Source organism: Erythrolamprus reginae, chromosome 1, assembly GCF_031021105.1.
Source record: "Erythrolamprus reginae isolate rEryReg1 chromosome 1, rEryReg1.hap1, whole genome shotgun sequence".
Lineage (NCBI taxonomy): Eukaryota > Metazoa > Chordata > Lepidosauria > Squamata > Dipsadidae > Erythrolamprus > Erythrolamprus reginae.
In genome coordinates, this window is record NC_091950.1 from 303,150,471 (window position 1) to 303,175,874 (window position 25,404).

Genomic DNA, 25,404 nt, shown 5'->3' on the forward strand with positions numbered 1-25,404 from the left:
ACTTCTGACTCAAGGCAATGAAGAAAGACCATGAGGTGCATAAGAAAATCCATTCTGGCACTAGGTAAATTGTAATACATGCTACGTATGTGTAGGACCTAGCTGGACATCAAACGCTGCAACTCTCATCTGTTTTCCCTCATTTCTAGAATAAAAAAATACAAACGATAGGAAGAATTTCAAATAGAAGTACTATTAACTACATTCTGCAGCTTCTATTTTATTAATACGAGAGAATTTAAGGTTGTTTTGTTTGATCATCTCTTTAAAGTTGAGAATAAAACATTACAGGGTTTACATAAAGACCATACTTGGAAGATCATCTCTGATTCAGGCCAGTTGAAAGTTTACATCACACGTTATTTTCCTCCGCTGAGCTGGAAATAGGAGCAGAGTCCTCCTGAATATCCCAGCAGAACTTGAAAGGCAGCTTTTCCATCCTTTTCTTAAAGACATGGTCAAACTTTTCATTCTGGGCAACAGTCAAGGTGTTCTTCCAGTCCCCAATAGTGCCTGGGAAACAATGGTTAAAATATGTCAGCGTTTTGTACTGAATTAAACTAGAGGCTATATCATCCTTTAATCCTGCAGGCTTAAAGGAGGCAGCTCTGAAACTGCGGGAGGACAATGTCCAGGGTAGAGAGTGAAGGGTTTATGTTTCCCTCACTCTAAAGTGGTCAGTATGAGCTAGAACAATCCCATTCCCAGAGGATCATTAGACTGCAAGCAACAGACTGATCATTGAGACAGTCAGATTATATCCATGCCAAAAATCTGACAGAGTGACAAGAACCGCCTTCTGCTACACGAATCCCAGCGACCAGTTAGGTCCCACAGAGTGGGCCTTCTCCGGGTCCCATCAACTAAACAATATGGTTTGGTGGGGCCCAGGGGAAGAGCCTTCTCTGTGGCGGCCCCGGCCCTCTGGAACCAACTCCCCCCGGAGATTAGAATTGCCCCCACCCTCCTCGCCTTTTGTAAGCTCCTTAAAACCCACCTCTGCCATCAGGCATGGGGGAACTGAAATACTCTTTCCCCCTAGGCCTTTACAATTTATGCATGGTGTGTTTGTTTGTAGGTATGATTGGTTTAAAAATAAGGGATTTTTAGTTGTTGTAGTGTTGGATTTACATGCTGTTTTTATTATTGTTGTTAGCCGCCTTGAGTCTATGGAGTGGGGCGGCATACAAATTAAATAAATAAATAAATAAATAATAAAAAAACAAACAAACAAACAAACCCTACTTTAACATTGGCATAGGTAAAAAGACCTATGGTTGCCTCAGATGTAGGCTAATGATGAGACTAGCACAACACCATGCACAGTAGCAGATAGAGTGGTTGTTGGGACTAACAACAACAACAACAACAGAATTGGAAGGGACCTTGGAGGTCTTCTACTCCAACCCCTGCTTAGACAGGAAACCCTACACCACTTCAGGCAAATGATTCTCCAACATCTTTAAAACTTCCAGTGTTGGAGCATTCACAACTTCTGGAGGCAAGCTGTTCCACTGATTAATTAGTCTAACTGTCAGAAAATTTATCCTTAGTTCTAAGTTGCTTCTCTCCTTGTTTAGTTTCCACCCATTGGTTCTTGTTCTACCCTCAGAATAGGTTGACTCCCTCTTCACTGGACGGAAAATATTGGAATACTGCTATCATGTCTCCCCGGTCCTTTTTTTCATTAAACTAGACATACCCAGTTCCTGCAACCGTTCTTCATATATTTTAGCCTCCAGTTCCCTAATCATTTCTGTTGCTCTTCTCTGCACTTTATCTAGAGTCTCAACAACCTTTTTGCATTGTGGCGACCAAAGCTGAATGCAGTTTATATTTGTTTGTTTGTTTGTTTGTTTGTTTGTTTGTTTGTTTGTTTGACTTAAGGAGTGATATAATGCAGGCAGTAATCCTGGTTTAAGATGAAGCCTGGTATCAGAAAACCAGCGTATGAATTACTATTTATTTACCTTTGCGAAGAAAACCTCCTTTTCTGCAATCTACAATGTCAGGAGGCATGAATGTGTAGTTTGCTCTAGAATCCACTTTCATGTTATCAAATGTAGCTCTATCCACCACATCATCCACCTCCTTTCCACTTAGTTTTCTTCCTAGGAAGTTGGATATTTTCAGTACAGAACTTCTCAGATCCTGCAATTCGATACAGCTTTATATTAGGTCATCCAAGATAATGGAGAAAAGATGGAAACATAGTTAATATATCACTGCTGTCCCTCACTCCCATAGCCTTTAATTCCTTCTTTTCTTGCTGAAAATAATTACCCTTTTTGTGTTTATTGTTTTTAATGAAGACTCTACGTGCACCTAGGAAGCAATATCAATGGATTAAACACTGAAGTGTTTCCTTAGGACTGTTGCTAAAGCTTTCTAAGAGGCAAATCGTTGACAAATAATCTTGAATCTCAATATATTTACTGTACGTGCACAATTTTTTTAAGATTCAGGGTCTTACATTCTTAACAATCTTGGCAGCATCAGAGGTTGACCAATTCTATAGCTAGGCTAAATAAATACTTTGACCTCTCTCGAAAATGTAGTTGAGTTGACTCAATCTTTATTGAGCCAAAACAGTAGACTATTATCAGACATTTTGGCTAGCATTTTGCTGAATTATACGTACAGATTCTCAGATGGGATTCCCTTACTAGCCAGTAATTCTATCAAGAGTTGAGATGCACTTCCCCCCCCCCCAACATTAATTTCCAACAGATACATGCTGGCTGTTTGAATTCTAGCATACCTAGACAGGTGCACATTGTTCATTAATCTGATGTCAAGGTGACAACAGACCAGTTTCCTGGACCTGCCTCCTTATTTGGAAAAAATTGACATCTATTTTTTTTCCAGAAATTTCACCAGTCCTTCAGGGGTTTACAGAGATAACTAAGAGTGGTTCTGTAATTACCTATTTCCTCCTTTCCTGAATACATTATTTTACACATTCCTCCCCTTCTAAAGCTTCCTGTGCTTCAAGGTTGTTCATATTGCATTACACATTTACGAAAATAGACTAACAATCCTGGGCCTAGAAAGCCTAGAACTACGGCGCCTAAAACACGATTTGAGTATTGCCCACAAGATCATATGCTGCAACGTCCTACCGGTCAATGACTACTTCAGCTTCAACCGCAACAACACAAGAGCACGCAACAGATTCAAACTTAATACGAACCGCTCCAAACTTGACTGTAAAAAATATGATTTCAACAATTGAGTTATCGAAGTGTGGAACTCATTGCCAGACTCAATCGTGTCAACCCCTAACCCCCAACATTTCTCCCTTAGACTCTCCACGATTGACCTCTCCAGGTTCCTAAGAGGCCAGTAAGGGGCTTACATAAGTGCACTGGTGTGCCTTTCGTCCCCTGTCCAATTTTCTTTCCTTTCTTTCACTTATCATATATATTTTCTTTCTTTCATATATCCTCTCCTCTAAGTTAACTTTACCCTTATATATATTACTACATGTCTATTTTTCTTCCTATGTATTTGTGTATTGGACAAACGAATAAATAAATAAATGAATGAATGAATGAATGAATGAATAAATAAACATCTTACCTTTTTCATTTCTTCATAAGAAAGGAAGAGAATATTGAAATCACCCTTATGAGTGTACCAGCCTTCTACATGGTCTAGCCACAAACTACTGGGTACTGATAAGAAAGAAACAAATTTGGCATAAATAAATCACTTGCTTTAATTGTTTAGCTGGCCACTGCAAGGTTCCAACTAACAATCCGTCTCAGGGATACATTCTGAATGCTAGAATTCTTTCCATTTATCCTTATGACCTGATGGGCCTATAGATTAAAAAGCTCAACTGAAGGGCCATTTTAATAACATTGAATGCAGGGAGGAGAGAGAAGGAATTGAAGCGGTAACTAATATGGTTGCATACCTCCACTTGCTAAGAGGAGAGTTTTGTCAAGATGCTGCTACACTGTTTTATTTCTTTTGCTTTTCCCTATTTTGATCTTTGGGGCAATCTGAGTTAATTTTTTTATACATTTGCATATATCAGACTTAATCCAGCTAGCTCTTTTCTGTTTCCAACCCTTAAATACTCCCTATGGGATTTCATGTTAGAGAGTGTTCAGTTCTTCAACTATCTTATATTTTGTACCTTAAGTAGGTTGTTCATATTGCAGTACAGATGTATAGGTCTTACCTTTCTCATTTCTTCATAAGAAAGGAAGAGAATATTGAAATCACTCTTATGAGTGTACCAGCCGTCTGCATGATCTACCCACAAACTACTAGACACTGATAGGAGAGAATTGAAACTCTCTACTTTCCAAATGAATATATTAACTTTTGTTAATTTTAAATTCTGTCCATCCATGCCCAACACAATCACACCCTGATTTTAAACCACCAAACAGCTCATCCATCTGTTTTTCTCATCCTTATTAAATGGATCCTTTGATTTTCTTCTCATTCTCCCTTAATAAGATGCTTTCTCTTGCCTCTCCCACCTCCTTTTACATCATGAGTTGTCCTAGGAACCCTTCATTCATCTCTAGTTATTCATCCCATTATAAATCGTTTCCATAAGAGTTTACACAAATTATCGCATGAATATAGAGTTCATTGGGGTGTATGGGGTGCTCAGGAATAGGTAGCACCTCTGGTGTAGGGGCATGTTTTGTCATGTCTGGCAGCTCATTTTAGATTACCTTTTATGGCCTTTGGTCCCCACCTGTCACTCAGTTCTCACCTGTGGCTCCTAGTAGCTGTAGCATGTGCAGTGCCTGGGAAACAGCTTCAACAGGCTGGCCATACCAGGCTGAGAGTAGCCAATGGGTCATTGACCTTCGGCAAGATAGGGACTTGTCTATCCTGAGCATGGGAAGACAGATTCCGGCTGACTGAGTGGACAAAACCTACTAGACTAGGTCAAGGGTGATGAAGTTGGTCTCTGAAAGCGATGTGGTAGGCTAAGAGCATGGCAAGACACAAAAGATTCCCTGGTCAACCACTAGAAGAAGGGAAACTGTGACTGCAAACCTCCATTGCCTTGTGGCTATATCCATCATTGGAAAAGGCTTCAGGAGTAAATCGAGACAAAATCCAGAATTGGAATCCTGGAAGCAGTTCATGACTGTGTACAGCCACATTCTGATAACTCCTGCGACATAGCTGGAACCAATCACATTAGCCTTTGCCATTCCATTGGATTATTTCAGAGACGTGGAAGGAGGGAATCTGCTGCTTCGGTAACAGTCTATCCTCCATACTAACCTACCCAGGCTTCATGATCTGGAGAGTCCAGAGCATACCATGGTCTTTTGAGACCGAAGGATGCCATTGTCCATAGAGAATCATTACACTTATCTTATATTAAGAGCTGTTTGTTCTTTGTAAGAAGTGGATTGAAATGTGTTCACAATCTCTTATTCAAGACAAAAATTTACAAAACATGTTATGATCAAGTTCTTCTTACCTCTGCCAGACAAAAACCACTCCAAGAATGTATCAAAATCTTTTGGTGTTTCCCTTACAGGTGTAATTTTGGTAAAATGATAGGTAGAAACCAAGACATCCTTTGGATTCCTGAACACATAAATTATCTATAGGAGAAAAATGATCACATCTAGTCAAAACATCATCTTCAGATCCTCCAAGTGGAGTGAATGCAGGGATGGCTTTCAGTTTAACACAACAGGAAGAAAGTCGGATGGATGAAAGTCTTCCTTGAAGCTTGGTAGATCTAAGGGGACCTTCAGGAGGTCAGAACTCAATTTCTTCTTTATTTCACAATATGTTGACTGTCTATGAATGAAATCTCTAACTATTTATCTTTCATAATTAAATAAATGGCAGAGAAGGGGGCAGATTTATTTATTTGATTCTATGCCACCCAATCCCAATGGGACTCAAATGGGAGAGGACACGTGCATGGACCTCCCAATATCCTCCCAATGTCCTGAAGGCTACAGAAACATTGTGGACACATTTTCCTCTTTCCCTCTTTCTCCTTTCCCTAACTTCAGCATTTGCTTTATGGCGAGATGGGCAAACAACAACAACAACCTCCAATGGATAAGAGCTTCCACTGAAGGTTTAACATGGCAAAGAAAACTTTTATACATGTTTGATTATAAGCATTGTTTTAGTGTTTGTAACTATGTATCTATGTATTGTTTTATTTTATGGTGGAGAAAAATAAAAAAATTATACCCCCGCAAAACAACAACTATTATTATTATTATTATTGTTGTTGTTGTTGTTGCTGTTGTTGTTGCTGTTGTTGTTGCTATTATTATTATTATTATTATTATTATTATTATTATTATTATTATTATAGCTTCCTACAATAACACCAGCAGAACTGTAAAAAACTGGAGTATCATATATTTTAAGAAGATACTTGGTTGATACCTAGGGCTCTGGTAGCAACCCATATCAATCATTAGCACCAATCAGTGGTATTTGTGACACTTTTTGCAATGTTCAGTTGACTGAGTTTTATGTTTAATGAATAAAAGAGATTAATTACAGCAGCAGCAACAACAATAATAATAGAGGAGAAGCAACTAGAGAAATTTGGGAAATATGAAGATCTGAAAATCGAGCTGCAACGACTCTGGTACAAGCCAGTGAAAGTGATCCCAGTGGTCCTTGGCACACTGGGCGCAGTGCCAAAGGATCTCAGCAGACATTTGAAAGCCATCGGAATTGGCAAAAGCTCCATCTGTCAATTGCAAAAGGCCGCTTTACTGGGATCGGCACACATAAATCGACGGTCCTAGGTGCTTGGGAAGCTCCTGACTGGTGATGAAATACAAAACCCAGCATAGTGCTCTCATTTGATGTGTTGTATTGTTGAATAATAATAATAATAATAATAATAATAATAATAATAATAATAATAATGGTAGTGGTAGTAGTAGTAGTAGTAGTAGCAGTAATAGTAGTAGTAGCAGTAATAGTAGTAGTAGTAGTAGTATAGTAATCTAACAGGCTCCATTCTATCATGGGGTCTCAAGGCTTATTGGCAAAACCATGTTTTCAGGATCTTCCAGATCCAGACTCACCTTAGCAGGACTGATTGAATTGGACAGGGGCCACACCAGAATAAGCTTTTCTCATAGGAGGCCTGCGCTAGAAAACTCTAGGTGATAAGACCCCCCCGCAACCCCCCATGTTTCATCTGCTGGACATGATGGGATGGGTTGATGTAACTGGGGAGCAGACGTCGTTCAAATAACCTGTTCTTCAAAGGTTCCAACCAGTGTCTTGAATTGGATCCAGAAGCAAGCTGGTAGCCAAACTGGTAACAATTCACAAAACAAGTGTAACATGTGCAATTTTTGGATCACACACAACTGCCCAGGCTGTTGCATTTTGTACCAGTTGAAGCTTCTGAATACCTTTAAGGGCATCCTCATGCAAAGATGTTGCGGTAATCTATCTGGCAGGTGACTACAATATGAGAGAGTAGAATGTTCGGATTTGAAAACAAAAGGTAACATTCCTCAACTTGGTACCCTCCAGAGCTAGCCATGCAGCATAAAAGTTACTATCCATTTGAAGGAGTCATTTTAGAAAAGGTAAGATTGAAGTGCTTCTCTGTATGGATCTTTGGTTTGGTTCTTAGCCTATTTCCGCCAGGCAGGACATTCTGGGTTCACTGTTTTGGTTTTTTCCTTGTACTTCAAACCTTGTTAGCACACACCAAACCCAATGAAACAATGCCTTTAAGGGCATTCTCATGCAAATATGTTATGGTACTCTCTCTGGGAGGTGACAATGAAGCAAAATAGTATCTGTGTCTTTGCCCTTACCTTGTCAATAAAACATTCAGATTTAGAGATAAAAGAAGACAGACAGCTCCCTAATCCATCCCAGAAGACATACAGTGTAGCAAAATAGATCCTACCTTTGCTCTTTTATTTTGTAATCCTTTGGGTACCAAATAGTAGGGCAAATGGGTAGTAAAGAGACGAGGTGATGGGCGATTGGGAAAATCTATGTTGGAAATATTAGCCTCCAGCCATGGGGCTCTCTCAATGAGGGTAGTATTGTCAGTTCCATCTCGATGACCTTCATGAAGTATCAAGCTCACAATATTTTGAGTCCATATCGTGCCTGGAAATAAACAACTAAATTATTATTATTATTATTATTTTTAACAATAATTTTTATTTACATATAAACAATTAAACAGATAAACATTAACAACTTACAGTACATTATGTACAATACAAACAAAAAATTAAAAGACGCGCATGTAGTATGTCTCCTCTCCCTTCCTGAGGCTGGATTAATTGACAGCCTCCTTATTTTAATTTTTAGCAGTATTGTAACCAATGGTTAATCAATAGCATATAATTTGTGATTTATAGCATGCATTCTTTAGTTCTTGTTTTACAATTTGAAATCATATATTCCATTAACTAAACAAAGAAAAGAGTTGTATTTAATTCTTTAGTAGTTTGTATTTATAACATTTGTTGTTACGCAGCACTACTAGTAGTTATTCTTTTATTCAACCATGTGTAAAAATCATTCCATATTTGATAGTATTTGGAGTTGTCTTGTTCTTTTAGCTCCATTGTGAGCTTGTCTGATTCAGCACAGTCCAACCTTTTTTTTATTAAGTTTCGTTTGTTCGGCATAACTTCATTTTTCCAGAATTGAGCTATGGTTATTCTTGTTGCTGTTATTAAATGTTGTATAAGATAATACTGTTCCTTTTTCATCTGTTTTTCAATAATACCAAGCAAAAATATTTCCGGTTTCATTTTTAATTCTATCTCAATTATTTCTTTTATCCATTTTTGGAGTTTTGACCAAATTCCTTTAATTTGTCTACAGGTCCACCACATGTGAAAATATGAGCCATTTTTCTCTCCATATTTCCAACAGTTGGGTTTAAGATTGGTGTACATTTTTTCTAGCCTTGCTGGTGGTATGTGCCACCTGTAAAACATTTTAACTGCGTTTTCTTTGTATGAAGTGGATTTTGTAATTTTATAATTGGTGTACCATATTTTTTCCCATTGATCTAGTTGAATTGTATGGCCAACAGCTAAATTAAATAATGCAGAGTCATTATAATTTAGACAATGCTGACATTATGCAAAGCATACTTTCCTATCAGAAAGGATAGTAAACATTTAGGAGAAACATAAAAACAGTTGCTTCTCCTAAAATATTTCATAGACGTTTGAGAGAAAGTTAGCTCTGCAAAGAAAAATAAAATAAAAATTGTCAAAATGCAGACTTAGCAGCTTTATTTTCAATATTTCCTACAACGTCCGAAAAAATGGCAAATGTTAAAATCTGGTTGCAGCATAGCCAAGTTGCAGCAATCAAAATATTATAACCAGATGCAAGATTAATTCTTCCTCCGAAGACACCTTTAAACTTACCAGATTTAGGATATGTGATTATAAATATATCTTCATCTTTGATTTCAAAACTTTCCAATGAATCTATAGTTTCAGGTGAACATATCCCTGGTACAAAATAACATCCTTTGTGTTTATACAGGAACTTATTTACTGGTTCCATGATTTGACTTGTTGATATAATAATAGATTAATTGACAATTGTTTTCACGTTTATGGTCAATCATGTATTAATTCTTTAAAAAAATAATACTTCCTGAAAACAAAGAAAAACAAAATATATTATTAGGTCAGTTTCTGTAGAAGAGGCAGAGTTTGGGGGCAAAGTAAAGAGGGGGTTCTTAGGTTCCCACAAGCAGTCTCTGAAGAAATATGGGCTTACCAAATATGAAATGCAAATGTTGTTGTTCATAGATGAACTACAATTTTAGATTAATCATATTTAGTTTCCATTCTATGTATAAATGGGCACTCTGTAAATATAATTTAAAAATTGAGTATTATTATTCTGTGTGGTCAAATTTTACCACTGCATTTAAAAATTGGGTTGAATGACTTTTCAATATTTAACATATGCTGCTAAATCCGTCTCAAAATAAGAATTTAATTAGCTAACATACTTTCTTTTTTAACTTTCTACCTCTGGATTTTGCCTGGACATTCTTCACAGCAGCTTAAGCTAAATGCCGCATGTCCTTGTTTTAGTAACAGGCCCACTTATAAAGTTCTTCAGCCACATCATGCCAGCTAGACTGACACTTATTACATAAGAAGCATTTGTGGTCAAGCCCCTTAGCTCTTTGCTAACAGATAGCAAAGCCAGTGCTGAATGACTGATTTCAACAAAGGCACAAATAGAGTAATTAACATGGAGTAGCCCCAACTGAAGCAAATTCATGGCTCACTTGCAAAATTTGATAAATTAATAAGCTCGGCCAGTGATGGCGGACCTATGGCAAGGGTGCCACAAGTAGCACACGGAGCCATATCTGAGGGTGCGCAAGGTGTTGCTCTATGTCAGCTCCAGTGCAATACTCAGCTGATTTTTGGGCTTTTTTCCGGCCATTTTTGCTCTTCCCAGGCTTCAGGAAAGCCTCCTGAACCCTGGGAAAGGTGAAAAACGGCCCAGTCTGCATGCATGGGTGAGGGTAGTATGGGAGTTGTGTGCATGCACAGGGGCAGTGCAGGGGCTATGTGCATGCACGGGGGGAGTGCATTGCATTATGGGTGTGGGCATGCACGTACATGCTATTGTGTGAGTACACACCCTTTTGGCTCCAAGCCAAAAAAGGTTCACTATCATTGGGCTAGACCCTCAGATCCTCAGTATATTAAGGTAATATTCTACACATTTTTCAAAGGAAGATTTAGTTTTTTACAGACATTTCTACATGCACAGAAAATGAAAGCTGTGGGGTTGGAAGGGTGTAGTATGTACAGTATTGTATAACTGAGTGGGGAAATATATTATACAAGGAATAATTCCACGGTGCAATGTAGCATCACAGACTTTGAACAACATGATTTTCATTTCTGTAGATACTGATGACAGCTTGGATACCACCAAGTTTTCTAATTGTTTTTTTGCAGGTAAGGTCAGTTCAGTTAATTGTCAAGCTTTAGAAATATTGAAAATCTTAAATTTATGCAAAGTTACTCCACTGCTCACTTATTCAAGTAGATGTTGAGAAATATTTGCATCTCACTGCAAATTTCATCAGTTCAGATTAGATGGTTGCCCAAATGTGCTGACCCTGAGACAATTCAGAAGGTAATGACACATTATTTCCATATTGTGGCTTCATGGGTATATTAGGGGACTGGGTCTTCACTGTGTTTTCAGTATTAGAGGCTTTATCAATAGTTCCTATAGTATCCAGGGGTTGTTTGATTTGACTCTTCTAAAATCATTTTACAGCAAAACCCCTTGGAAGAGCAAATGAGAATATCCCTGGATGAGTAGAGAGACTTGATACAATCTGGGAAATAACATTTAAAACCTTAAATTTTTTAAACAGCTAACATTTGAGCATATGACTTTCCAGAAAAATACCTTTTTTTGTTTCTATTCATTGTGACAAAATGGAACAAAGTTTGCTTGGAAACTGGTCAATGACACAAGAAGAGTTATGTAAGAATGTGGGAAACAGCCTTCTCTGTTGCAGCATCTGTTGCAACACTTAGGCAAGAAAAACCAAAAGTACACATATAGATTGGGTAAAACCAGGCTTAATTGCAGTAACTGTGAGAAGGAGTTTGGAGCTTTAGTGCAGTGTTTCCCAACCTTGGCCACTTGAAGATATCTGGACTTCAACTCCCAGAATTCCCCAGCCAGCATTTCTTGGCTGGGGAATTCTGGGAGTTGAAGTCCAAATATCTTCAAGTAGCCAAGGTTGGGAAACACTGCTATAGTGGATAACCAATTAAATATGAGCCAACAGGGTGCAGCAGCAGCAGCAGACAAAAAAACCCAATGCATTTCTAAATTGCATTAACAGAAGGATATAATCAAGATCACGTGATCTACTAATACCACTCTTTAAAGCTTTAGTAAGACCACACCTAGAATACTGCATCCAGTTTTGGTCACTACACTATAAAAGATGTTGAGACCAGTGTTCCCTCTAATTTTTTTGGGGGGTGGGCGGAAAAGTATAGTGTCTGAGCGGCAGTCCCTTCGGGACTGGGTGGCACAGAAATAATAAATAAACAAACAAACAAACAAACAAACAAACAAACAAATAAATAAATAAATACTGTGTCTATAACAGTGAGCTCATCATAGGGCAACTCTATCAATATCAAAATGCCACTGAAATAGTTGAGCTAGTTTCAAACTAGATTTTGATTTTCTTCCTCTCTTCCTTACTCCCATTCTTTTTCTTTCTCTTTTCCTTCCTCTCTTTTTTCTATCTGTTTCTCTCTCTTCCTCTCTCTCTCCTTCCCTCTCACTCTTTCCCTCTCGGCTTCTGGGCAGGTTTGGAAAACTCTGAGTTGATGGTGATTTTTAAGTGAGCGATTGCTCACTGCTCAGCTTAGAGGGAACTATGGTTGAGACTCTAGAAAAAGTGCAGAGAAGAGGAACCAAGAAGGTTAGGGGACTGGAGGCTAAAGCATACAATGAATAGTTACAGGAACTGGGAATGGCTAGTCTAGTGAAGAGAAGGACTGGGGGAGACATGATAGCAGTGTTCCAATATTTGAGGGGCTGTCACAGAGAGGAAGGGGCCAACCTATTTTCCAAAGCACCTGAAGGCCAGATAAGGAAAATGAGATGAAAATTGAACAAGGAAAAACAGAAATAAGGATAAATTTTCTGAAGTGAGAACAATCAATCCTTTCAATCCTGGGCCTAGAAAGTTTAGAACTAAGACGCCTTAAACAAGATCTAAGTAATGTGCACAAGATCATATGCTGCAACGTCCTGCCTGTCGGCGACTACTTCACCTTCAACCACAACAACATAAGAGCACACAACAGATTTAAACTTAATATTAACCGCTCCAAACTTGACTGTAAAAAATATGACTTCAGTAACCGAGTTGTCAAAGCGTGGAACTCATTACCGGACTCCATAGTGCCATCCCCAAACCCCCAACACTTTACCCTTAGATTATCTACGGTTGACCTATCCAGATTCCTAAGAGGTCAGTAAGGGGCGAGTACAAGTGCACTAGAGTGCCTTCCGTCCCCTGTCCTATTGCTCTCTTATATCTCCTATACCTTTCTTCTATTCCTATATCTCTTCTTCTATTCTTTCATTGATATGTTCTATTACTATACCTGTCCTATTGTCTCTCCTATATCTCCTATATCATATCTCCTATTATTCTATTCTATTCTTATATTACTCTCATAATATCCTTCTATTCTCTAATTGATATATTCTCTTCCTAAATTTTCAATTCTATTTGTTCTCTAATATATTTTACTCGAGTATAACCTCTATAGCCTTCATTGTGTATTATTGTGCATTGGACAAAATAAATAAAAATAAATAAATAAATAAACCAATGGAACAGCTTGCCTTCAGAAGTTATGGGAGCTACATCACTGGAAGCTTTCAAGAAGAGACTGGACTGCCATCTGTCAGAAATGGTGTAGGGTCTCCTGCTTGGGTTGTGGGGTTGGACTAGATGCCCTACAAGGTCCCTCCCAATTCTGTTAATCTGGTAATCTTGGCCTGGAACAATTTCCTACTCAGGCAGCCCATTGTCTAATTATAAATTATATCTTAACCAGATTGAAAGTTATGGTTTATAGCTGACTCAAAGGTGCTTCTTCAAAAGGCAACTGGACTTTATCTTGAATTTCACTTCTTATCCAAGAAGCTTTTTCAATGAAAAAGAAGGAATGTCTGGTTGCCTTTTGAAAAAGCACTTTTGATGGGGGAGGGGGGGTCTTGATTAAAAATTTGGTCTAATTGTATGCAGATGCCTGTAGGCAAGTAGCTAGGGCATAATTGACAATAATTAAAGCCTGCACATCCAGGAACAGCCACAACTGGCTCCAAAGTGAATCAGTAATAAAAACGCCAGGATGTAGATAGTTTTGGATCTCCAGTGAAAGTCAAACTAAAATGCAGGAATCTTTAGATCAGCTTCCAGCCTGCAAACTAGTGACCTCCAAGTGTTTTGCCCAAACAGCCTGGGAATTCTCAAGGCTGAAATCTTAGTACTCTGGAAATTGGGAAGGCTGCTCTAGAGAGCAGAGAGCATAATAGTAAAACAGAGAAGATGATAGTATGTCCTATTTACGGTAAATGTCATTGGAAACAACATGCGAGTCATTTCCAATTTTGTCCCCTATTATTCTATTAATGTTGAAGATGGCAGGCTGCTAATCATTTAACATGCACCCCAAAACAAGAGCTTTATGAACTTTTAGGAGCCAGCAAGCACTTACCTAATCTGACGAAACTAAAGCTTGGACGATCTATTGCTGGTCAGCTGGCGCTCTGTGATTAGGCAACTGAAAGGAATTGAGACCATAGAGTCCTGGATTGCTAGAGAGAACATGAAACCTCATCTTCCTGCTTCCTAATGGAGAATTGTGTGGCTGCTGTACTTTTTCTTGGGTTAAAGTGGCAGCTGGAAACTGAGTGGAGGGCAAGTCAGGCTGTTCGGTTTGCTCCACGTTGTAGTAGCAGATAAACAACTATGCTGAAATATGTCATCTCCTGCATATCCCCCACTCCTCCAGCCCAATTTTATGACACAGAACTGCACATTTTAAGTTGCCTGCAACTTTCTGTTGATTGGGAGATTTCAACTAAAAGTGGGACTTTTAAAAAATGTTGCGGGATGCAGGACAAATGGCTAAAAAGCGGGACTGTCCCAACAAAAGTCTGGTCACCTTATTTATGGATGCCTGTCACTTGGCATACCATATAAGACACACCTTTTTCCTCCCTAAAAGATGCTGATAATTTGGATGCCTCTTATACGTACTCTGAATGTAGCTTCCCCTCCCACAACCTTAACTAGCTGCTCATTTACATGCTGTTTTTTATTACTGTTGTTAGCCGCCCTGAGTCTGCGGAGAGGGGCGGCATACAAATCCAATAAATAAAGAAAGAAATAAATAAAGAAATAGATAGATAGATAGATAGATAGATAGATAGATAGATAAGATAAAATAAAATAAAATAAAATAAAATAAAATAAAATAAAATAAAATAAAATAAAATAAAATAAAATAAACCAATAGTAAATCGGTGGTGACATCACTGAGCCGGTGACATCTGTTGGTGCTGGTTTCTAGATGCCATCATCTTTTTGGGGAGGAAAAATATTTTTTTGAATTTTTTTATGGTTTTTGCTTCTGCACATGTGCAGAAGCCAGGTTTTCAGCACCGTGCATGTGCTGTCATCTTGTTTTGATTTTTTTTCTTGTTTTTCAGCACTGCACATATGTGCAAAGCACACCAAGTCTGTGCATGGCCTAACAGAGCAGGAAGAAGCAAACCAGCGGAGAGGTAAGTTAGAACCCACCCCTGTCACTTCTGCTCACAATAACCCACAGATCAGTATAAGAAAGTTGTAAAAATATGGCATAAATGGCCAATAATAAGTGTGTATACAGCAGTAGTGGATTTCTCTTACTTTGCTACCAGGTCAGGAATGGGAGCACGCAGGCGCATGCAGGTGCTTTGTGCATAACGCTTCTGTGCATGCACAGAATATTTTTGATCATGTCTGGGTGGGTGGGTGGAGCCTCCTGCCACCACCGCTACCAGTGGTGCGAACCAGTAGCAACCCACCATTGGTATACAGGTAGTCCTCCATAGACAACCACAATTAATCTTGGAATTATGTTCAAAAGTCATTGGGATTTTAAATTGAGTCACCACCTGATTTAACTCCACTACATCTGCCTTTCTCATGTGTGATGAAATAATAATTATTACATAAACATGAGGGTGGTTAAGTAGAGCACAAACCGCCCCCACAAAGCCAGAGGCCCATCACCCAGCTGGGTCCAAACAGGATAAGCAGGAACAAGCTTTGCAAAACCAAAACCAGCTCAACAGGAGAGAAATGCATAGCTGGATTAGAGCCTAAGCACCCCCTTATGATCCCGAAGAGCCTGCCCAACGTGCCTACATAGTTGGCTGTGAGAAGTCTTGAGGTTTTGAATCCTTGCTTGTGGGAGACTGCAGGCCTGCCCTAGCTCTTCCTAAGTTTTGGGGAACTCCCTGCATGAAAAGGTGGTAGCTGCCAGACAAGCTTTTCAAAACTTTCCCCTTGTTTTAACCTCACCCTCCTGCACAAATCCACTTTGCTTTTTCAGTGAAGCAATATTAAAAAATGCATGTTGATCTTTCTCTTTCAAACCCACCCACCCACTGGTGCTTTGGTGGACTGAAGTTAAATTGAATAATTTAATTGGCTAAATTTACCATGTGCACCTAGAAAGGGGGTGACAAAATCTATAAGTGACTTACCTTGATGAGTGACTGGCAGGCTGAAGAGTTGAAGAATCTTCCAGGGATTAACTTTAAATGGAAAGGGAGGGGTGTTTACAAGCAGTAAAGTTAATACTGCTTGTGTGACTCCTTTTATGACCCAGTTTTTGCCACAGCTGTTTTGGTACCTGTGCTTTGGCAGTTTCTCCGTTCAGCTCTCCAAACCAATGGCCGGAAGATTTTGCTTTGCTTGCTTCATTCTCTCCCCTTCCCTTCATAAAATTGTACTCCGCCCCTTCCAAGCACAACCAGGAACTGTTCCAACAAGCACTATGAGCTTCCTTATCAATCAATACAAAGCTGTGGTTCATGTTTGTGACAAGCATGTCCATGGTACATCTGGACTATCAGAATTCATATTCGGGTCTATTTAAAGTGATTCTGCATGCATGCTGAGTGTTAGGCTTGTCATTTAAAGGCAGCTGTGAAATCCAGCAGTTCAAACTTCTCTCTGTGTTTGAAAATAATACAGCAGCCTCAGATTCCAAAGGGTTAAATGATGATTCTGCAAATTACATTGTTAAAAACAACCAACATATGGTGCAACTCAAGGCCTCTGCTAAGAGAATGCAACAAAGTCTGCTGTTGGGATTTTAATAAAATGATTTATTCAGACTGTTATGGACAGTGATGGGCAGCAGTCGGAACGGCCACAACCACCGTTCCACTGGGGAAAACGGAGCACGTAGGCTCGCTCTGGTTGCTCCCAGGCGTGCACGCGCTGAGCACACACAACTGGAGTGATCCTGGTAAAAAATTACCAGTTTTTTTTATTCCATGCATCCGTGGAAGCAAAGAAAGTGGCAATTTTTGCTGCCGGAAGGACGTCCACGCGTAAGATTTCAGCTGCTGCACATACACAGCAGCCGGAATCTCACTGCAGCGCCTAGAGCAGCAGGTGCCTGCAGCGCAGGAGAGCACAGAGCAGGCCACATGGGCGGAGCTCAGGGCCACCCACCTGCATGCTCTCGGTGCCCCTGCAGGAAGTCACCGCTTGTAACCAGTCTCTACTCAGAATACTCGCCATTAACAACAACTCTCTGATGTCTATGCTTCAGCCAGCTGCAAATCCACTGAACTATCCAGGGATTAAGTCCAATCTTCACTAATGTATCTATCAGCTCTTTATGTGGAACCGTATCAAAGTCTTTGCTGAAGTCCAGATAGGCAATATCCACAGCACCACCTTGATCCAACACCTTTGTGACATAGTCAAAGAAATCAATGAGATTAGTCTGACATGAAAGAAGAAACCACATATAGTTGCTGACTAGAGAAATGTAATTATTATTATTCAGATTCAAATGTCTGTATTAACAGTTCTTTAACATTTAACTTTCTGAACATGAATGGAACATTGAACATAAGCTGTTTTTAACATGGCTTCTTCTGCCTACTTCTTGCTGCTAGAGATCTGGCAGCGCTTACTCTCATGTAGCTGAGCCACATTTGGCTTAAGGGAGGAAGCAGTTGAGTCCTTCAGTAGGGCTTGAAGATGCTCATCAGTAAGTCTGGACCTGTACTTGGTCTTATTGAAGTTCAAGGTAGAGAAGAGCTTTTCGCACAAGTATGTGCTCTCAAAAAGATACATTGTCCGCTTGAACATTCGGGAAAGCTCAGGGAAACTGGGAGGAAATTCTCTCAAATGGCGCACGTTCACAATAAGCCTGGCTGATGTTTCGCCTCCGAGAGCAATATACCTCATCGTGATTGGTAGGTTCATTCAGCTCTGCACGCAACACTGAAAAGTGCCAGGCCACACCCTCCCCAGCTCCAGTTTGACATCCCTGAATTATACAAGAATCCTGACTGGGTTTTTTTAAGATTCTTTCAGTGCCATTTTTTTTCCTTTTAAAATAGACTTATATTCTGATGAAAATCGATTTGAGGTTACTAATTAAGATTTCATAACATTCTAAATATGGTCAGGGATTCAAAGAACTAAACTGATTCTGGAATTACACTGAAGGTCCACTGGCACTATTCTCTGCGTTCTGATCATTCTGTGAAATATACAGTTGATATGATTGTCCTGCAAAACTTTTCCTGATGAAAGACAAGAGAATGTAAGCTTGCTCCTTTTATGCTGCTATACTTAGGCAGCCTCCCTTCTCTAATATTGTATTACAATTTTGGATGTTGTCTAGCAAAACTTTTCCAAATGGATCAGTAGCCACCTTTGTTGTCATTAAGCAAGTACAGTGATACCTCTACTTATGAACTTAATTCGTTTCGTGACCAGGTTCTTAAGTAGAAAAGTTTGTAAGAAGAAGCAGCAATTTTTTCCATAGGAATCAACGTAAAAGCAAATAATGTGTGCGATTGGGGAAACCACAGGGAAGGTGGAGGCCCTGTTTCCTCCCAGGAGATTCCTAGAGAGGCCCCATGAAGGCTTCTCCCCACTTTTTCGGCCCTGTTTCCTTCCAGGAGATTCGTAGAGAGACCCCATGGAGGTTTCTCCCTGCCTTTTCTGGCCCTGTTTCCTCCCAGGAGATTTCTAGAGAGGCCCCACAGAGGCTTCTCCCTGCCTTTTCCAGTTACAGTTTCGAAGGCTCGGGTTTGTAAGTGGAAAATGGTTCTTGAGAAGAGGCAAAAAAATCTTGAATACTGGTTTTTATCTAGAAAAGTTTGTAAGTAGAGGCATTTGTAGGTAGAGATACCACTGTTCTGTGGGTTGTTAAACCAGAGTCTCCTCTCCTCACAATTTCCTGCCAGCTTCCAAAAAACAAAATCAATGAGGAAGCTACCAGCAAGTCACAAGCCAAGGGCAGCTCTCAAGCAAGGGAAGAAGACTGCATGCAGCCAACAGCTATTACATGAAGGGTCAGGCCCAGTAGTGGCATCTAAAACCTTTTACAACTGGTTCACACACATGCTCGCGATACTTCTGTGCATGCACAGAACCATCCTGGGCAGGTGGGCAGAACCTCCTGCCACCAGCATTACCAGTTCTTAAATTTGGGCTAAACTGGGAGCAACTAACCGCTGGTCAGGCCAAGCAGGTCTGGTCAATAAGACAATGAAGATCAGCTGCGGACAGCAGAAGAAGTAGCTCTCCTGCCATGGCAGCAACCTTTCCTAAACCAGCTGTACTTGTGAAGGGCCAGGTGAGATACGTTGAGTCAACAGCAATAGAAAGAAGATGAAGTTTAACTGGAAGTGGCAGGGGTAATGAAGTGCCGAGGTACAAAAGGACAGAGATGGGATGATAAGATGGATGGAAAAGAATTGAAGTGCACTTTGTGATTATAAATGTTAATGATCACGTGTCCATAGTGGAGTTGCAATGGCTGTAATTTCAAGCACCAGGTATTAGTACCATCGATTTATCGCGGCGATCTGAACTTTTGCTGAATAAATGGTTGTTAAGCAAGGACTAACTTGCTTAATTAGAATTCTGCTTTCTTTGCTAAACATTTCAAAGTAAAATCTGACTATTGCTGACTACTGCTTGAATTGTAGGCTGTTCATTGAACTGCTTAATTAGTAAGACACAGAAAGGAGTGTCCATGGTGGAAATCTTTCACAGCACTATATGCTAGGGCCCTCTGGCTTGCTATTATTATGTACATGATGATGCATGCATAAATAAAAAATAGTGCTAGAACAAAATAGGAAGAGAGATTGAGCTAATAGTATGAAAATGTAAGAAGATAGGGATAAAACTATTCAGTGATATTTTAATTCAATTCCTCTAGGCACTGTCACCTCCTTTTTCTGTAATTACAAAGTCCTCCAATTTCTCTGTATGGAATTTTGCTTTTGTCAGATCAAATCTTAATCCATTGATTGTAATAGGAATTGACCAAACTGGTTTATATTCGGAGCCTGGTGGTGTGGACTGAGAAAGAATGACTAATCCAAAGTAAGCCAGTTAGTTGTCAGTCTAAATCTCCACAATTAAGTTACAAGTGGTGAGTTTTAGTCATACTTTATGTATGAAAGCCAGCTGGGTGACTTTTGCTCAGTCATTGCTCAGTCCAATCCACCTCCCGAGAAAATGGAAGGAGGAAAGAATATTAGTTATGCTTGCTGCCTTGAGATATTTACAATTTATAAAGGCAGGATATAAACAGATAAGTAAATAAACAGTTACTGTAAACTTCAGTCTTTTTAAATCAGCCAACTACTGCTCCCATTTATTGGTGCTTCCATTTCATGTGAAAAAATATTGGGAGTGGAAGTAGAGGAGGAAACCGGTTAAAATGTTATGTTGATAAAACACACATAAGACTTAAGGTGAGTTTACCAAGGCTGGAGATTTCAAATCCTTTTTTAGCCTTGGAAACAGGATTATTATATTGAGACTAGAATTAAGGGCGATTGAAACCTCTGAGGGTCTTTGAAGAAATGCAGGCAAAAGAAAAAGAGGAGAGGGAGAAAGGAAACAGAAGGAAAATAAAAATAGCCACATTTCTGAAACTTGTGCTATAGTATTTGTTGGGTTATTCCCGACAGCGAGCCTCGAAGGAGTGAGTTGCTTTATTATTTTATTTATTTATTAATTGGGTTTATATCAGGGGTGGACTACTGCCCGGGCGGGGGGGGGGGGAGGGACGCAGTGGGGTAGCGAAAATGGAGCTCCACGCTAGAGCGGCCAATTTGTGTGGTAGTAAAAATTTTGGTAGCCCTTCACTGGTTTATATGCAATTTATCTTCCCCGTTGCTACAAGCTCTTGCGTCAAACTGGTTGGACGCTTTCAAAACCGTCCCGGCGCTTGGGCTGTATGTAACAGGCCCCGCCTTTTCGACTCGCGGCGCATAGTACGGAGTTGAGCAAGCGCCACACAAAAAAACTCTTGTCGTCGCCGCGGCTGTCCTGTTTTTCACCAGCCGCTTAGCAAGTTACGCTGTTGTGTTCCGCCTCTGCTGCCGCCATTTCTGCCACCATGGCCTCAAAAACTGGGCCTCTGCTAGGCCACGTCTGCGTGGTGACAGGCGCCTCGCGGGGAATCGGGAAAGGCGTCGCGCTGCAGCTATCGGAAGCGGGCGCCACCGTCTACATCACGGCCCGGAGCAAGGAACCTCTGGAGCGAGCGGCGGCCGAGGTGCAAAGCCGGGGCAGCAAGTGCGTGCCGGTGGTGTGCGACTCGACTCGAGAGGAAGACGTGGCGGCGTTGTTCCAGCGCGTCCGACAGGAGCAAGGCGGCCGCCTGGATGTTTTGGTCAACAGCGCTTTCTCCGCGGTGGACACCCTTTCCAAAGAGATCGGCATGCCCTTCTGGGAAACCGAGCCGTCCATCTGGGACCAGATTAACAACGCTGGCCTGAGAGGAAACTATTTCTGCATGGTTCACGCCGCCCGGCTGATGGTGCCCGCCGGCCGCGGCCTCATTGTCATCATCTCCTCGCCCGGTGGGCTGCGGTACATGTTCAACGTCCCGTACGGGGTGGGCAAAGCCGGCTGCGACCGGCTGGCGGCTGACTCTGCCGTCGAGCTGCGCCCCTTCGGCGTGGCCTGCGTGTCCCTTTGGCCCGGGTTAGTTCGCACCGAACTGATTGTACAGCAAGCGGAGAATGTCGGGAAGCTATTCAAGGACCTGCCGGAACGACTGGCCAATAAGGCAGAAAGTCCCGAAGTGAGCGGGAAATGCGTGGTGGCTTTGGCCTCGGATCCCCGCGTCATGAGGCACAGCGGCAAGGTGGTCCTCAGCCCAGACCTTGCCCGTCTCTACCGCTTTAAAGACGTGGATGGGCGAGACGTCTATAATTATGTTTCGGTTCGGGAGATCTTTAACGAATTAATGCCCAAGCTGTCTTTCCTTTTCTGGTTCATTCCCTCCTTTATCACTTTTCCTAAGTGGGCTCTTGCTCTTTATTCCAGCAAGTTTGCTATCTACCCTCCCATTCAGCCAGCGGATTTTAAACCGAAAAAAGACTGATCCTTGCGGTGTATCCTTAAGGACCGTGTTTGGCAACATGGTTAAGCTTTTGTGGAGGAAAAAAAATCATAGTTTTGGGTGACTAGTAAATGGTTTCGGCTCTTAAAATCTGGAAGAGTGAGGTTTTTGCAGGAAGGGGGTTTACCCTTCTAAAAACTCTTTTGAAGAATTGCTTGGGGATTTCCCTTTGAAATGAAAGCTTCAGGCGACCATTTCTTGGTTTCTAAGATCTGCTTCATGGTTTTTGAGACAGCATTAGCTGCTAAGTTACTTAACTATCTAAAATGCAAGGTTTGGGGTTTACTAGAGAATCATTTACATACTTGAACGTGATCTGAGTTATTTGCAACCAAGAATTACTGTAACTAAAAAATATCAAGACACCTGGAAAAAGTGCTTTTTTGGTTTTTCTTTTATCTATGTTGAGCACATTTATATACTCTGCCAGAGCCTGTTTGTATCCCAGTCTTCTGTATTTTGTTTCCATAAAAACAATTGTTAATTTGAAATGCACATGATATTACAAAGTTTACTTAAAACAAAAACTTTGAAAGAAAAAGGTTCTTCCCCCTCCCTTTCATTCCATTTGTCAGATTCTTGGAGACTGGTGAAATCCCAAAGTAAAGATTGGGGGAGGAAATCCTTTTATCTGTATCTTTTTCAGGCCTTTAAAAGATTCCAGAATTCTATTCATTCCAAAGTCAGATATTGGCAGATTAGTCCTGATGACAGAAAAGACCTTGGGAACAGTGGCTATATTAAGCCATATAGGATACTCAAATCAGGAAATATTAGTAAATGTATTCAGAACCATAGCAGAACAAAGTTTACTAAAATTATGAAATGGATGAGGGGGCATAAAACAAAGTCCTGAATAAGGGTGTGTAAGTGACAGTTTGCTGTCTCTGCATAATTCCCAAAGAAGCAAGTTGTTCTTGTAATGAAGAATGAGCTTGTTCTTTTCATAAATAAACCATTGTTCCTAAAAAGTCTGGGGAAGCTGATGTGATCATTCTCATAAAGTGCTTGCTTGCTAAATTTTGTATTCTGTTGAGAACACCCTGTGGCTACAATTCAATAAAACTTAAAAAGCACCATTTAGCTGTTTGATTTTCTTGTTTTACATTGGAATTAAGGAGAAAGATTTTCTTGCAGCCTTTTAAATATTTTTTTTCAGTAGTTACAACTTCATTGCTTAGCATTTCTCCTTCAGTGGAATAGCTGAAGACCAGGAAAAACAAACGAAAGTTGATTTTTGAAATACAGTGATATTCCTAAGTGTAAGGAGCAACCACAGGGAGGAAGATTGGTATTATAAGATTGTATTAAAACAACCAGGAGGAAAGGCAATTACCCCACACAATCCATAATACTTTGATATCCATGATACCAAACGATTTCTCCAAATTGTTCCTGTCTCTACTTATTCTTGTTCCTGACCTATTTTTGAAAACTTTACAGTAATTAAAAAACATTAACAAGACTATTTGGGGATTCAATATAACCATGGTATTAGGAGCAGCAACTGTGGAAACTAGATTCTAAAATAATAATTGATAACAATCAGCCAATTTGCAAAAGGTTTACTTGGAACAGTTTATATAGAAACATAGAAACATAGAAGTCTGACGGCAGAAAAAGACCTCATGGTCCATCTAGTCTGCCCTTATACTATTTTCTGTATTTTATCTTAGGATGGATATATGTTTATCCCAGGCATGTTTAAATTCAGTTACTGTGGATTTATCTACCACGTCTGCTGGAAGTTTGTTCCAAGGATCTACTACTCTTTCAGTAAAATAATATTTTCTCATGTTGCTTTTGATCTTTCCCCCAACTAACTTCAGATTGTGTCCCCTTGTTCTTGTGTTCACTTTCCTATTAAAAACACTTCCCTCCTGAACCTTATTTAACCCTTTAATATATTTAAATGTTTCGATCATGTCCCCCCTTTTCCTTCTGTCCTCCAGACTATACAGATTGAGTTCATTAAGTCTTTCCTGATACGTTTTATGCTTAAGACCTTCCACCATTCTTGTAGCCCGTCTTTGGACCCGTTCAATTTTGTCAATATCTTTTTGTAGGTGAGGTCTCCAGAACTGAACACAGTATTCCAAATGTGGTCTCACCAGCATTCTATATAGCGGGATCATAATCTCCCTCTTCCTGCTTGTTATACCTCTAGCTATGCAGCCAAGCATCCTACTTGCTTTCCCTACCGCCTGACTGCACTGTTCACCCATTTTGAGACTGTCAGAAATCATTACCCCTAAATTCTTTTCTTTTGAAGTATTTGCTAACACAGAACTGTCAATACAATACTCAGATTGAGGATTCCTTTTCCCCAAGTGCATTATTTTACATTTGGAAACATTAAACTGCAGTTTCCATTGCTTTGACCATTTATCTAGTAAAGCTAAATCATTTACCATATTACAGACCCCTCCAGGAATATCAACCCTATTGCACACTTTAGAGTCATCGGCAAATAGGCAAACTTTCCCTACCAAACCTTCCCCTATGTCACTCACAAACATATTAAAAAGAATAGGACCCAGAACAGACCCTTGTGGCACACCGCTTGTAACCTGACTCTGCTCAGAATACTCGCCATTAACAATAACTCTCTGATGTCTATGCTTCAGCCAGCTGCAAATCCATTGAACTATCCAGGGATTAAGTCCAATCTTCACTAATTTATCTATCAGCTCTTTATGTGGAACCATATCAAAGGCTTTGCTGAAGTCCAGGTAGGCAATATCCACGGCACCACCTTCATCCAACACCTTTGTGACATAGTCAAAGAAATCAATGAGATTAGTCTGACATGATTTGCCTTCAGTAAAGCCATGCTGATTTGGGTCCAATAAGTTATTGTTTTTTAGGTGCTGATTTATCCTCTTTTTGAGTAGAGTCTCCATCATTTTAACTACAACTGATGTCAAGCTAACTGGCCTGTAGTTACCAGCTTCTTCTCTACTGCCCTTCTTGTGAATAGGCACAACACTGGCCATTCTCCAATCCTCAGGAACTTCTCCTGTTAACAAGGATTGGTTAAACAAATCAGTCAGGGGGGTAGTAATGACAGATCTGAGTTCTTTAAGAACTCTGGGGTGGATGCCATCTGGACCCATTGCCTTATTTATCTTTAATCGTTCAAGTTCTTCTAAGACAT

The 25,404-nt window shown here is 40.1% G+C and overlaps 2 protein-coding genes across 4 annotated transcripts; one reads left to right on the top strand and one right to left on the bottom strand.

Moving 5' to 3' along the window:
- Positions 1 to 200: 200 nt before the first annotated feature.
- Positions 201 to 16,774, bottom strand: LOC139157063 (amine sulfotransferase-like). 3 transcript variants are annotated; one of them, XM_070733412.1, is made up of 8 exons: positions 16,327 to 16,774; positions 14,286 to 14,441; positions 9,402 to 9,636; positions 7,907 to 8,115; positions 5,468 to 5,594; positions 3,583 to 3,677; positions 1,971 to 2,151; positions 201 to 513 (listed from the first exon to the last, which is right to left on the bottom strand). In XM_070733412.1, exons 3-8 carry the CDS (start codon positions 9,541 to 9,543, stop codon positions 353 to 355), a joined length of 915 nt encoding a protein of 304 aa, XP_070589513.1. In that variant the 5' UTR covers positions 9,544 to 9,636; positions 14,286 to 14,441; positions 16,327 to 16,774; the 3' UTR covers positions 201 to 352. The 3 variants fall into 3 exon arrangements, with proteins under 3 accessions (XP_070589513.1, XP_070589514.1, XP_070589516.1); XM_070733413.1 differs by having other exon boundaries at positions 14,286 to 14,351; positions 16,327 to 16,667; XM_070733415.1 differs by lacking the exon at positions 14,286 to 14,441 and having other exon boundaries at positions 16,327 to 16,667.
- A 4,115-nt stretch (positions 16,775 to 20,889) lies between these two features.
- Positions 20,890 to 23,326, top strand: DHRS1 (dehydrogenase/reductase 1). The gene has a single exon (XM_070733418.1). It carries the CDS (start codon positions 21,237 to 21,239, stop codon positions 22,227 to 22,229), a length of 993 nt encoding a protein of 330 aa, XP_070589519.1. The 5' UTR covers positions 20,890 to 21,236; the 3' UTR covers positions 22,230 to 23,326.
- Positions 23,327 to 25,404: the final 2,078 nt, after the last annotated feature.